Source organism: Amia ocellicauda, chromosome 7 (assembly GCF_036373705.1).
Source record: "Amia ocellicauda isolate fAmiCal2 chromosome 7, fAmiCal2.hap1, whole genome shotgun sequence".
Taxonomy (NCBI): domain Eukaryota; kingdom Metazoa; phylum Chordata; class Actinopteri; order Amiiformes; family Amiidae; genus Amia; species Amia ocellicauda.
In genome coordinates this window covers 11,157,526-11,170,026 of record NC_089856.1, presented here as the reverse complement: position 1 = coordinate 11,170,026, position 12,501 = coordinate 11,157,526, and the positions used below count along the sequence as shown (strand labels likewise).

At 45.7% G+C, this 12,501-nt stretch overlaps 1 protein-coding gene across 4 annotated transcripts in view; it reads right to left on the bottom strand.

Annotated features, from left to right (window-relative positions):
- The window catches only part of tns2a (tensin 2a), a 51,880-nt gene extending 39,617 nt beyond the window's left edge, over positions 1–12,263 (bottom strand). For 2 of the 4 annotated variants that reach the window (XM_066708362.1, XM_066708363.1), the window contains exon 1: positions 12,078–12,263. In XM_066708362.1, coding sequence (XP_066564459.1) covers positions 12,078–12,191 — 114 coding nt within the window. In that variant the 5' untranslated portion in view covers positions 12,192–12,263. Of the gene's footprint in view, positions 1–3,017; positions 3,272–12,077 lie in introns of those variants that run through there. The other 2 variants (XM_066708364.1, XM_066708366.1) reach the window with 1 other exon arrangement.
- Positions 12,264–12,501: the final 238 nt, after the last annotated feature.

Below are 12,501 nucleotides of genomic sequence, written 5' to 3'. Positions count from 1 at the left end.
GCAATACAAAAAATAGATGGGGATTTTTTAAAGGTCAAGAAAGCTTTAAAAGGACAACTTAAGTGTGGTGCATTGTGAGAAAATCAAAGCAGGACTAGATCAACTGAGGTAAATAAAATAGAAGTAAAATAAAGTCAAATTACTGATCTTATAATAAATAACTCATATCAAGCAGGCAATCAATTAATCAATCAAGTGTTTATTGGATATAGCGCCTTTCACAGAAGGACTTCCACAGGGCACTTTACAGGATCAACTCCTGGAAGAACTGACCAGCTTGATAGCAACCATGTCGTTAAATTATAAATAGAGACAGTCAAACTTTCATGAATATCCCCCAACCACACAAATTTGAATGGTATGTTTTGATCTTACACACACGGTTTCTTGAGGTGCTGTCCATAGACACAAAAAACTGAAAATCAAAAGACTGCTACACGAACATGAATAGCCTCAGAGAACTTAGTCTTTATCACAGATTTTAAATGGTCAAAGCTGGTCCTGTGAGCGGAGGATGCTGGGGAGAGGGCCGAAATCAAGGCATCCTTGTGATCTGCAGCCCGGGGGAGGGGAATACACTGGGCTAGGTGTCACATTGCACTGAATAAAGGTGCCCATTCTGTGGCAGGACACACCATGCCAAGTATTACCTCGGTCTTTAGTGAAGGAAGCTATTGAAAGCATCATGATTAGGTGCTGAGGGAAAGTTTTCAGAGGTGTCAGCTCAGCTGCGTGCGAGATCTGCGGTCTATACCTCCTGGTGTGGTGAACAAGCGAGAGAAGACCAGCACTCGAAATCCAAACTGGTTTAGTTTCATAGACGTTCGCATCTGCGCCCTGATCCTCGTGCTTCATCGTCAGGTCGGTCACCATCGGTTCTCTAATACTCTCTCCCCCCTACAGCTTTCCCAAAGACACAGGCTGAAATATTAGCTACACAACCTGTACGACCACCAGGACTCCATAGAGAACTAGCAGAGACACACAGGGGATGAGCACAGAGTTGGGTATACAATCCATCCACCTGGAACTAACATACAGCAGCTTACTCTGATTGTGAGGACATCGTGCTACCATGCACACTCTCCAACCCAGGCTTAACCTCAGTGGGCTTATCTGAAAGCTGTGACGATCATAACTCACCCACTGTTTCCTTGACAAGCCCCTTCCCAGAATTATACTCCCTCCCACTTGCCCTCTCTCTCTCGATGATGAGATTGCCAAGATTGAGGGCTTACTGTGACCCTACTGTACCTCTTTCCCATACAAAACACAGCCCCCCCCCAAAAAAAACCGGTTTGGATGAGATATGTGGTAGGACTCGGGGAGAGGGGAAGGTTAGCCAAACGGAACAGGAGACGGGCACAGAGTCAGTGTCGCTGCTGGCGTAACAGCAGTGTGCCCCTATTGTGAACTTCGAGCTCTCTGGCCGCGCCACTGACTTTTCCGGACCTTGTATCCCACCCCGGACTATTTATAACCACTCCAGTGGGAAAGGGGATGGATTGGGGAAGGGGTGGTGGTGCAGAAACAATCCCTCTCTTGCAAAATGAGAGGGGTGCTTTTTTCAGTATTGCAGTGTGGCACAAATGTTGCTTAGCATAAACAAATAACTGTCGTTCAGAGAAAGGGGTTTTGCAAGTAAATCCTGGGGTCTGAGCTGGCGATCAGGGATTTATTCCGTTCCTTTAGGATTTAGGAGGATGTCGCAAAATCAACTGGGAGCATTAAAAGCTGGATGTATGCTAAATTTAGCACACCAACACGTGGTCTTATATATCAATGAAGTGAAATGCAATGTTGTCGACACTGACCCGTAAAGCGAATTCATACCCACTATGACTGGCTACTATGACGTAACTATAGTCAAGCAAAGGCAGACGCGCTGTATAAACAAGCCTCTGTGAACAGGCAGGGAGATAAACAACACGGGGACGGAGCTGGGGGTGGGGGGGGGGGGGTGATAAACTCTGGGAAAAGTCCTTGTAATAACGGGAAACGTCAAATAAAAACGGTGTACAGTTACACGTACCTAAGAAATCGGAGAAAACCACGCACACCAGTCTGAACCGGTGACGCAGCCACTTTACAAGAAAGCACTTTTTTTTAAACACCTAAGGGGGGTGGGGGGTCATATGATACGTCTTGTTGCCGTGGTGTGTGTTCTTCAAAACTCGATTCGGTTCTTGCTTGTGAAAGGGATCAGATAGGCTCAATTAAGTGCAGTTTGGGGGCTTTATTCAAAAAGGGGTCTTTTGATTTTGATGGAAGTGTTGCATAAATTGCGATTTGCGCTCATGTGTTTTTAAGTTCTTTTAAGTTTGAATGGCGCTGTTTTGAGAGAAGTTACCCCCCCAACATAGCTTTTGCATGTGTGTGTAGATATGGATCTAGAGGCAGGGAGGAGGTGGCAATGGACGGAGTGCCCCAGCCTCCGGTAAACAACCCAAGTCCAGCGGGCGAGGCGTGGATGGGGCAACCCGGACTACCTAATTTAATGAATTAACCAGTTTCATGAATACAGTGCCCGGGTTTTAATAAAAAACAGACAGCTAACTACACACCAGCAGCAGATAACACTGTACCAGATAAGCTACAACTCCAACCCCCCTACCTACACACCGACATATGCACACATACCAACCATATGCATCTGAACATAAAACAGTAGTAATAGCAATAGTCAGAAGATGAATATTGTGCAATCACTCAACTGCCCTTACAAAACATCACCATCTATGCAAAGTGATATGATCATAAACGGAGTGAATCTGCAAAAGAAAACCGTCCGGGGACACCGGCGTGGCGCAGTAAAGAGACTCTTGGATCCAGTGTGACGTGAGATGCTGGACACACACCTCTCTATCTATGTTGTAGGTGCTAAGAAGAAAAGTAAATAACCAAAATCAACACGTTGCAAGGGAGGCACAGCGCATCCTTCCCATTCCTTTAGGGTACACATGCAAAAGCTTTGCAATGGGGGAAGAAAAAGGATAAATTGAGCTTTAGCATCCTACCTTGCTCATGTCTATCCAGAGATTCTTGTCCGCAGCGGATGCACTTTTTCGTGGTCCTATTTCTTTTGCGTGGGCTGTGGTTTAGTTTACATTCCCGATGCGTTTCAAGTCGCTTTTAATTTTGTAAGGCTCAGTGGCGGAGGCACAGCACGCAGTCCCACACCGTGGCTAAAGTTGTTTTGCGAAGTTCGCCCGGATCGGTGTGGGCGTGGCCAAGCAGGGGGCGGCGATGGGGGAGGAGTCCGGTGAAGGACAACAGCCGCAGCGATTGGCCACAACCCGGGGTCCCGGCGCGAAGGGGGCGGGTCTATTTAAATAAGGGGCTGGGCTTCACGGAGGGGGTGTGGTCGAGGAGAAGTTGCTCCACTCTGATTGGTTTAAAGTAAAACTCAAAATAGTTGTTCCAAAAGCGCCCCCCCTACACACACACATCCCCCCCGGAAAGCTTAATGTTTCCAAGAGCTGGAGATTAGAAAGTAATGGAAATGTGTTGTCAGATAGGATATGGTGATCAAACTAAACGAGTCAGATCATAGTCGTGTCGTAGTTTAGACACAAGTGTAGAATGAGACTGGAAACGTGGGTTAACTCCTTTTCCCCTGTTCTCCCGCATCCCTGCGTGTAAATCTCAAAAGTGATACCCTGCTGTTAATTCTGTAACATGTTAACCATGCTGTTCACAATTACGTCATCTGTGTTGTGTAATGCTATACGCGGTGCTTTTCAAAACCCCGTCTTAGTTCTCAGGCTTCAAAACGTCCAGATGCAAGAGCACCCCACCCTGTCATGCATTGTCTCTTCCTATATAAATAATATACTTCTCTACCATACGTGTAAGAGAGAGAGCTTATTGACTAAACAGGCGGATAGTGATCAAATGCATGTGTTTGTTTTAACGCAGATACAAATTAAGGTACATAAATGGGATTTGGACGAGTATTCGCACGATATGGTTGTCTAAAGAAAAAAAGTTAAAAGAACAACGTGTGCGTTAAAGTTATGCATCCTTTTAAGATTCATTCCTCCACTATCTGGAGTCTAAGTTACACAACATATTTTTCCTTTCCTACAATCAGACAGGATTACAGTTTAGTGGTCAGATCCTAATCTAGTGGGACAGCCCATTTGAAAATGCATTCATAAAATATTTTTTTGCGACGAGCTGAGTACTATGGCATGTTTCTGATATACACCGATTTATTTTCATTAACACCCAGTTATATGTATTACACCAATAATAATTCAGCTGATTTTATAGCAAAAACACACTTTTCACAAAACATGACATATTACAGTACACAGAAAATACAATATACAGCAGACATCCAATTTAAAGTTCATTAAGTTCAAGTGTTATAGCACAGCGCAAAAACGCAGGCATTGAACTGTAATGCTGTAATAAGATTCCCTAAAGATGTGTTGGATTTTTGTGAATGGGGTTGCACATGCACTTTTGCCAAAGCAGGTTTGAATCAGTTATGTCTCTGCAGGGAACCGCACTGAATCTGAGCATGCAGTTTGCAAGCTAGTCCATAAACGCGAGCTCCCCTTGCGTTCAGAGTCCAGCTCTGGGGCACCCTCAGCTGTGAAAGAAATCTGGACATTGTTACTGAATGACAGCATCAGTGAGAGTCTGGGCTCCAGGTGTGGGGCTTGTGTGTGTGCATGGAAATGGAGGGGGTTCAGGTCAATGCACATTGTGAAAATGAAAGTGATTCCGGTGAGTTTATCTTATTGCAGCTTTGAGTGCCAAAATAGAGTGATCCACAGGGAGGGCTATAACAAATAAAAAGAGGCCATGAGCAGATGTGTTGAGGGTGAAGGTATGTAATGATGCAACCCCCCCATTATAAACATGAAAAAAAATCCCATTTTGGCAGGACAGGAGCAGCCGTGTGGGGGGTTACTCTAAAATGTAGTGAAATGATTAAGTGAAAAATGTGAATTCTGAAAAAGGGTTATAGTGTGGCATCAACTGGGTCCATTTTACATCCTACTGGGCAACACCTTTGTGTTACACATCTGCCCATGCGTTGACTAATTCATCCCGCAATTACAGACAATCATGCCTTTGCAGTCCGCTGCAATCGAGGCGCACGTGGCCCATTGTTTAGAATCTACATGAAACAATGCTCCTCTATGGAGAACAAAAAAACAAAAACAGGCCTGTTGCAAACCTTATTCAGTCATGCCAACTGCCCTGCTGCAACACTTAGTGACTTAGTGAGGTCAACACAAATGCAAACCTCCTGTTCTCTCATGACAACTGCACACCCTTCCTAAATGAATCATGTTCGAAACCTCAGTCTTAATTATCATTATCCCGCAAACCCTCTCCAGTGGGGGAACTCGAAATGCGAGGGGCGTTCCTCGTCTGGGCCGCTGCGCATGTGCGGTCAAAGCTGATGTAAAGGATTAAAGACTGCCAACTGTATTGACCTGGTAGGAATCGTTTGTTTAACATTCCTCGATTAATGCAAGTCAGTCTGCATATTGCACAAGAAAAGAAATCCTCTCCAAGTCATCTGTTTCTGCCTGGTTAAAATCCATTGATCTTGACCTCATTTCGGGACAGATCTCTTTTGAATCCTCCCTCCTCCCTCCTGCAGCCTGGTGCCACGTTAAATCTCTTCCCCCCTTTCCAGCCTCCAGCATTGAGAATTATATCCAGAATTGGGCCAGGCAAACCCAGACAATAACAGTATAACTTGCAACAGATCATCACAATCTATAAGACCACAAGACAAGTATTAGTAGTAATATTGTAAGCAATGGTATGGTTTGAATTTTGCATTAAAACCCCCTGTTGAAATGCACCAAATAGTGGAGAGGAGTGACATTCTTCTACCACCATCTTGCCTTCTGTGGTGCATTGCTGGCACAAGAGGTCAGAGGTCACAGGGGGTCAGGGGTGACGCTGCAGGCTGGCAGGGACCCTAGCCGTCACCTGCCCGTCATTTGACTTGAATATTTCACAGCACATTAAACACGGAGCCGCACCGATTGCCCTCATTAATCCCGACCCCTCACATGAATCCCATTAGTGGGACTGAGACAGGAGAGAGAGAGAGGGAGGGTGGGGGATCAAGGACCTGGTCTCGACAGTGGCCTCTTGTTTGTGGCAGTTTAAGCGTGGTAGAATAAATACGATCCGTCTGAAGTCTCTCACCGGCGTTGCAGCACTAAATTCAATATACGTCCAACGCACACATCAAATCTAGCACAGCTTAGATTTATGCGTCTATTTTCAACATAAACAATCAGAAAAAAACATGCTTATTTGATTGTGACTAGAGATGGTCAGTGGCGCAGCAGACAGAGGGTTATTCCTCATTCAATGGCTCCACCTGTTGGGCAAGAGAGGACCTGCACCGATGCACGGAATCTAAAGCCGCAGTGGAATTCGCATCAAGAGTTTATTTCAATCACGATGCCATTTCAGTTAGCTGTTCCTAAATTAATTGGTTATTTCAGCAGTAAAGATAATTTTTAATTATTAAACCCAAGAACCTCTTTTTTTTATTAATATTTCTGTAAAGACAAAAAGCCTATGGAGAAATTCTGAAGTAGTTCTTGGTAGTGGAATCATTTTGTTTCTTCAAAAGTATGTTGATGGTATTTTCACAATATTTTCCTTGGGGGATCTTGACCTTCTACATTGTATAAAAAGGTCATGATCGTCCAATTACTTTAACCAAGAAGTGGTATTTAAGTTGTCAGCTCAAGTTTTGCGTGTTTTGTAAACAGACCCCTCTGAACTCTTCTCGGATTAATCTGCAGAAGCAGGGCAGGCGTCCAGGCAACCTTCTCTACTGCAGCCAGCGCACATTCTTGAGCAGTTTTCCCTGGCAGCCCCTCTCCTCCTCATCCTGACAGACATTTTTTCCTCTACCCTTCTGTGGCCCGAATCCATCCCTGTCTCTCGGCTCACACCGTCCTCTCCCTGGCCTCATTGCTCCAGGGCGAAAAAACAACAACCCGAGACTGACTCCAGAATTGCACTTCTATAGAACACACTGTTCATTCGGTGTCCTCGATGTGTCATTTTTATTTTTGTATAAATCTTTTTTTCTCTTGCCAATTCTCGGCTTCAAGGACAGCTTGAGATCAGAGAGGTTGGAGGTAGGGAGGTATATTGATGTCAGACAGGTTAGCCATGGGCTAGTGCAACAGGAATGGGGCTCCCCAGACCCACTTCCTTCCAAACACCAGTCAACAGCCTAAGATGAAACCGTCTGTCTGAGGGTCAGTCAAAAACCTGCACAGATTCAAGGCTCTGAGGTTTGGGGAGATGTTCAGATGACCTAAAAAGTTATTGTAATAGCCAGCCTTTTTCAGAGAGACCGGTCAGAGAAAATAAAATCCATAATCCACCAGAAGAGTTTATATGTTTTGAATTAGGTAACAACAGTGTGCCAGGGTTTTCTTGGTCTTGTGTCATGAAAAGTTAATCCCAGGGCAACTTCTTGGTCACTGGAGGAATTCAACAAACTGGTTGAAGATTAGAAATGGAGCCTATTGGAGCCAAGAGTACTGCTGGGAAGGGCTCAGGCCTTTGAAAAGGAACCCGATTTAGTAAATGGTAAGGATCAGGTCTAATGATGCTCTTCGAACAGGAGTCGCCAGCACAATCGCTTGTTGATTGATCTCAGATGATAGGTGGGTTGGGATGATAGAGGGAGGGATGTATACAGAGTCTCCTGTCAGGGAGATAGAGAGATGGATCGTTCACATGCAGATGTGAACAACATTGCAGCCACACAACCCCCCGCAACACTGTATAGAGGGATCAGTGATAAAATAGGAATGGCAACCTGTTCGCTTTGCCTTATTACTTCCTGAGAGAGCAGGAAAAAAAAAAAAAAAAAAGATACAAATGATGTATTGCAGCCATCGGCCTAAACACATTGGAATTTCCGGTGTGCATGAGAAAAAGAAAGGGGGAGAGGAAGAGAGGAGCAGAGATTCTGCGATCGTTTGCTTGTCTTTTTTAAAAGCCCCCTTTAGGTCACAGTGTGGAGAAGAGGTGAGGATATAGGAGACATAGGGGTCGGGGGGGGAGTGAGTCCACAAGAACATAGAAAAACAGGAGGGAGTGAGACAGGAAGTGTCCCTTAATGCATTTCTCAAGCAGGGCGCGGGTGATGGGGGGGGGGGGTGGGAATGACTGTGCAGGCGATATTACTGCAAAGTCACTGCAAACTGGCTTCAGGTTTTGTCTGAAACATTGAGCAGAAGGAGGTTTGGTTCAGGAGCTCAGACAGGGAAGCCTAGAGTTTCAAACTGGCCAAAAATAAACCACAAAAAGTTAATTTCTCTTCAGACACTGGACTGGACAACTTGGAAAATGACTGGGATGTAGTGAGATGGAGAGAACGGGGGAAGAAGAGAGGAAGAGGAAATGAAAGGGAGGGGAAGTGAGTTGGGGAAGTGTGGGAACAAGAAAGCCAGAAGGGCAGGGTGGGAAGTTAGAAAGAGGAGAGGGAGAGGAAGAAGGGAAATAGAGAGAGAGGAGGATGACCACTAAGAAGGGAGGGAGGGAAGGAGATGGGTCAGAGGTTTGTGTAAGTGAGCGGGAGGTAGGGAGAGGGGGGGTGGGGGGGGGTCAGGTTTGGTTGTAGAAATGCATTTATGAGGACTGATTACAGTGAGAAGAGAGCCAGAGGTTGATGAAATCCAGCTGTTCTTGAGAAAGTGGGTGGGGGAACGGCGAGGGGCGGCTCCTCTTGCCTTGCTGTCCTGAGAATGTTTACATAAATGCTTTAACAAAACGCTGAATCATACAACCCCCCATTCCTACCCCCTCCTCCTCTGCTTTCAAGCCAAATTCCAGCTCATTCCCTAAACATTTCTACCCAACAATAACACCCCAGCCCCCTCCATACAGAAACATACAGCTAGTGAGCAAGAACAACAACGGTGTAAAACAGACCCCGTTATGGACAACCTTAGGGGCCAGGAACCACATGTGCAAGGATGTGGGAAGCAAGGAATTATGGGTGAAGAGTGTAGCAGGTCTGTAACTGGCTGCACTCCCTGCTCAGTTCTGGTTAAGGTGGGAGAGATACATATATATCTAGCCTGAAAGACGTTCTGTATACGGTGCTCCAAAAGGGACAGGAATCATCAGCATATTTGTTCAAATATACAGTTGCATGTGTATATGCCATATAGTGGTGCAGTATATATATACAGACAATGTCAAAAGCGTGAATTAATGAATAAATACATACTGATTCTTCCTCTCTCTATTCTCAGATTTGCAAATATAGATTTCCGTGCAAAAGCAGATAACGGCCCCCACACATTCAAATAGTGACTCAGAAATGCCTCCCTTTCCTTCCAATGCTGTCCAAAATAGCTGCTGTTTACACCACAAACACATTCTTCCATTAATGTTGCAACACTGATCGTGTGTTAAGCAACTGTTTTCGATAGTTAAAATAAATACGTGTAATTATTCTTGTGCAACACTTATCATGACGTTGCCATAGGGGAGGAAATCACAGCACCTGACAAGAGTTTAGAAAGCTTGACAAAAAGTCTACAGAAATCAGTGCTTTGGAAAATGCAGGCCTCCCTAGCTGTACAGCTTTCCCAGTAAACAGGATTTTGATCGACAGAGTCTAAAGAAAACATTGCGTTCTTAACTAGACTAAATCTAATGTCATCCTATAGCTGGAGGAATTTGAATAGAAGGGATTCTGTGTTCTTTTCATATAGGTGTAAACACATTTCCAAGCATTTTCCTTCTTTCTTTATTTTTTGGGGTTTGAAGATCCGCGCGGACTCGAGGAGGAAACGGATGCTGGGTCCGTCATTCCTGCAGGATTCCTGGCATGCTCCCTGAAAGCTATATCCAGCCTGACAGATGCCGTTGACCTGGCAGAGGGCGCCCGAAATAGCCTTCCTTATTGTCCAAGGCATCTTTCAAGGTCTCCGGCACGGTGCTGCAAACACCACACAGTCCAGTCTCACTGAATGAAAAAACCCAGAGCAGCGACGTGATGGTGAAGGAAGCAACGATGATCCCAGTTCAGCTCCACTTCATTTTAAACTGCCCCTTATGTTGTCAGTGACCACAGGACAACCTGAACAGGAAGCTTATATAGTCATAGCATGCAGTGCTTCACTGAGGCTTTCTATGGTACACAATCTCTCTCCAAGCTGCACCAACATTTCATTTCACTCAACTACACTTTTTAACTTTTACCCTGGTCTACTACAGCTAACTTATTTTACTAGTTGTATACTCTGCCTTTACCTTGGATTTGATTTGACCAGGCTAGAGCACTTTCCATCTTCATACAAGCACACCAGAATCATTACTTCCAGATCTAACACCATGTAGCACAATTAAAATAATGGTCAATAATGAGTCTTCTTTGATCCCCTTTGTTTCAGTGCATCCCCCCCACACCCACCTGTCCAGGCTTTAGCTTTAACATATTCAGAAATTTGTAAACTAGCCATCAGCCCTAATCTGTGAAAATCTGAATTGGAACCAACAGAAACGTCTGTGTTTCTTCAGGTGGGTAGGAGGAGGGTAAAGTACCTTGTCTGCCACCTGCCCTGCACCTCTCAGACAGGATCTCCAGAGTAATGCTAGATCTCTGACGAGTGCTCCAGCTGACCTGCATAACATGATTGGAGCCATCCACACAAAAAAAAAGTAAACACGATCTGCTCCCTTTGGAGCTCAGCCAACACGCGATCTCCCCTGCCAGCTCCCGTTTCACACAGCGGAAAAGACACGAAGCCACAACAGGAGGGGAACCTGATCCGACAGGAAAAGCGTCTGCACCAAGCATGGACTGACAGACAGCCCGACTTGACTGATGGACTGTCCGGTTGCATCCAGGACATGGACACATCTTTGCCATGCCAGGAAAGGGGTGTGTGAGTGTGTGTGAGGATGGAGGTGTTTGGCAGTGGAGAAGGCTGCCAGCATTCGGCAACACTGCAGCACTTTTAACACAAAAACAGGAGAAGAGGGCAGCCACCATCTAGTTGTGAAACCACAGGCTTTCAACTCTGACGCCGGCACATGCATAGTAGCAACTGCTGTATTTTACTACTAGAGGAGCAGTCCTCTAGCAGGCATTGGAGATGCTAATCTCATAATCAAACCCAGCACAATACCATGCACAAAAAAACACCTCAGTACCCATACTCAACTGCTTGACCTGGATCCTTGGTGTGGGGGGTGGGGGACTGATATAGACACTGAGCACCAGCATGGTGTGACATAATGGTCTAGACTTTCACAAAAGCAAGATAAGCACTAATCGTGGCCTACAGCTCTATCATCTACAGTGTTTGCATCCATGCAATCAGTTCTGGTGTGAATAGATACTCTGGCAGCCCAAGTATCCAGAGAAAAATAGCTATGGCACTGTCCCATTTGCACCATGTTTCCATCTGGCATGGATCTCAATCAACGCCACATCATCATGGTCCAGATATCAGAGTTTATGCCCAACTCCAACACAGAATCCAAGACTTTCTATACCTATATGTCAATTGAGGGAAAATGGGACCATTGTATGGACCAAGGCCTAGTACAGTTCAAACCCCTCAAATCTGTAGACTCCTGCCAGGTGCTTTAGATCTGGTCTAGAGATGAGGCTTGGTTCATCTTGGGCTGGAGAAGTTGGTGGGCAGAGGTTACTGGGTGAGAGGAACTTGAAGAGCCACAGGCCTGCAGATTCAAACAGTCATAAAGCAGAGACCTGGAAAACTATGCCAATGTACTAAGCAGGCAAATAATTGCTCTGATATTTTGTAAAATAAATAATATAATGATATATAAACTCAATTGCAAGTGAAAGGCATGAGAGACTGTGGCTCTCCAGGACCAGGGCTGAACTCAGATCCCTGGGGCATAAAGCTTGAGCTGAAGAGGAAATTAATACCGAGCACCCCCCCCCAATTGAAAAATGTGTATGGTGACCAATTCCTTGAGAAGAGGAGGCTGGAAGAAAATTGCTGCACAATAAAATACCCCCACCCCCCAACCCTCCCCTCTCCTTCTCCCTTTCCCCGAATTTGGGATCCTACCTTGGTCAGCCTCATGTTGTCCTTGGCCCCTGACGCCGCGATTTTAGGCGGCCCCTCCACTGGCACCGGGCACAGCTCCTCTCCGCAGCACTCTGAGCTCAGGGCACAACCCATAAGGTGCCAGACCCGCTCTCTCTGTCTCTCCCTCCCTCGCTTCCCTCTCTCCTCTCTCTCCTGACTGTTTTCCACTCCACAGTCCTGCAGCTGTTTTTGTCAACTGACGCCAACCGAGTCCCTCCCCCTTTTCCTGGCTCTCTCTCTCACACACACACACACCACCCCCCCACCACTCAGCCTGTGTACAGACACACAGCGCTGAGGTACAATACTTGCAGGAAACCGATAGCTACTGAGCTGGGCTGGATCTTACTCCTTCCCACTCCCTCCACTTTCTTTTCCTTTATATTTTTAAAGGGAACACCGG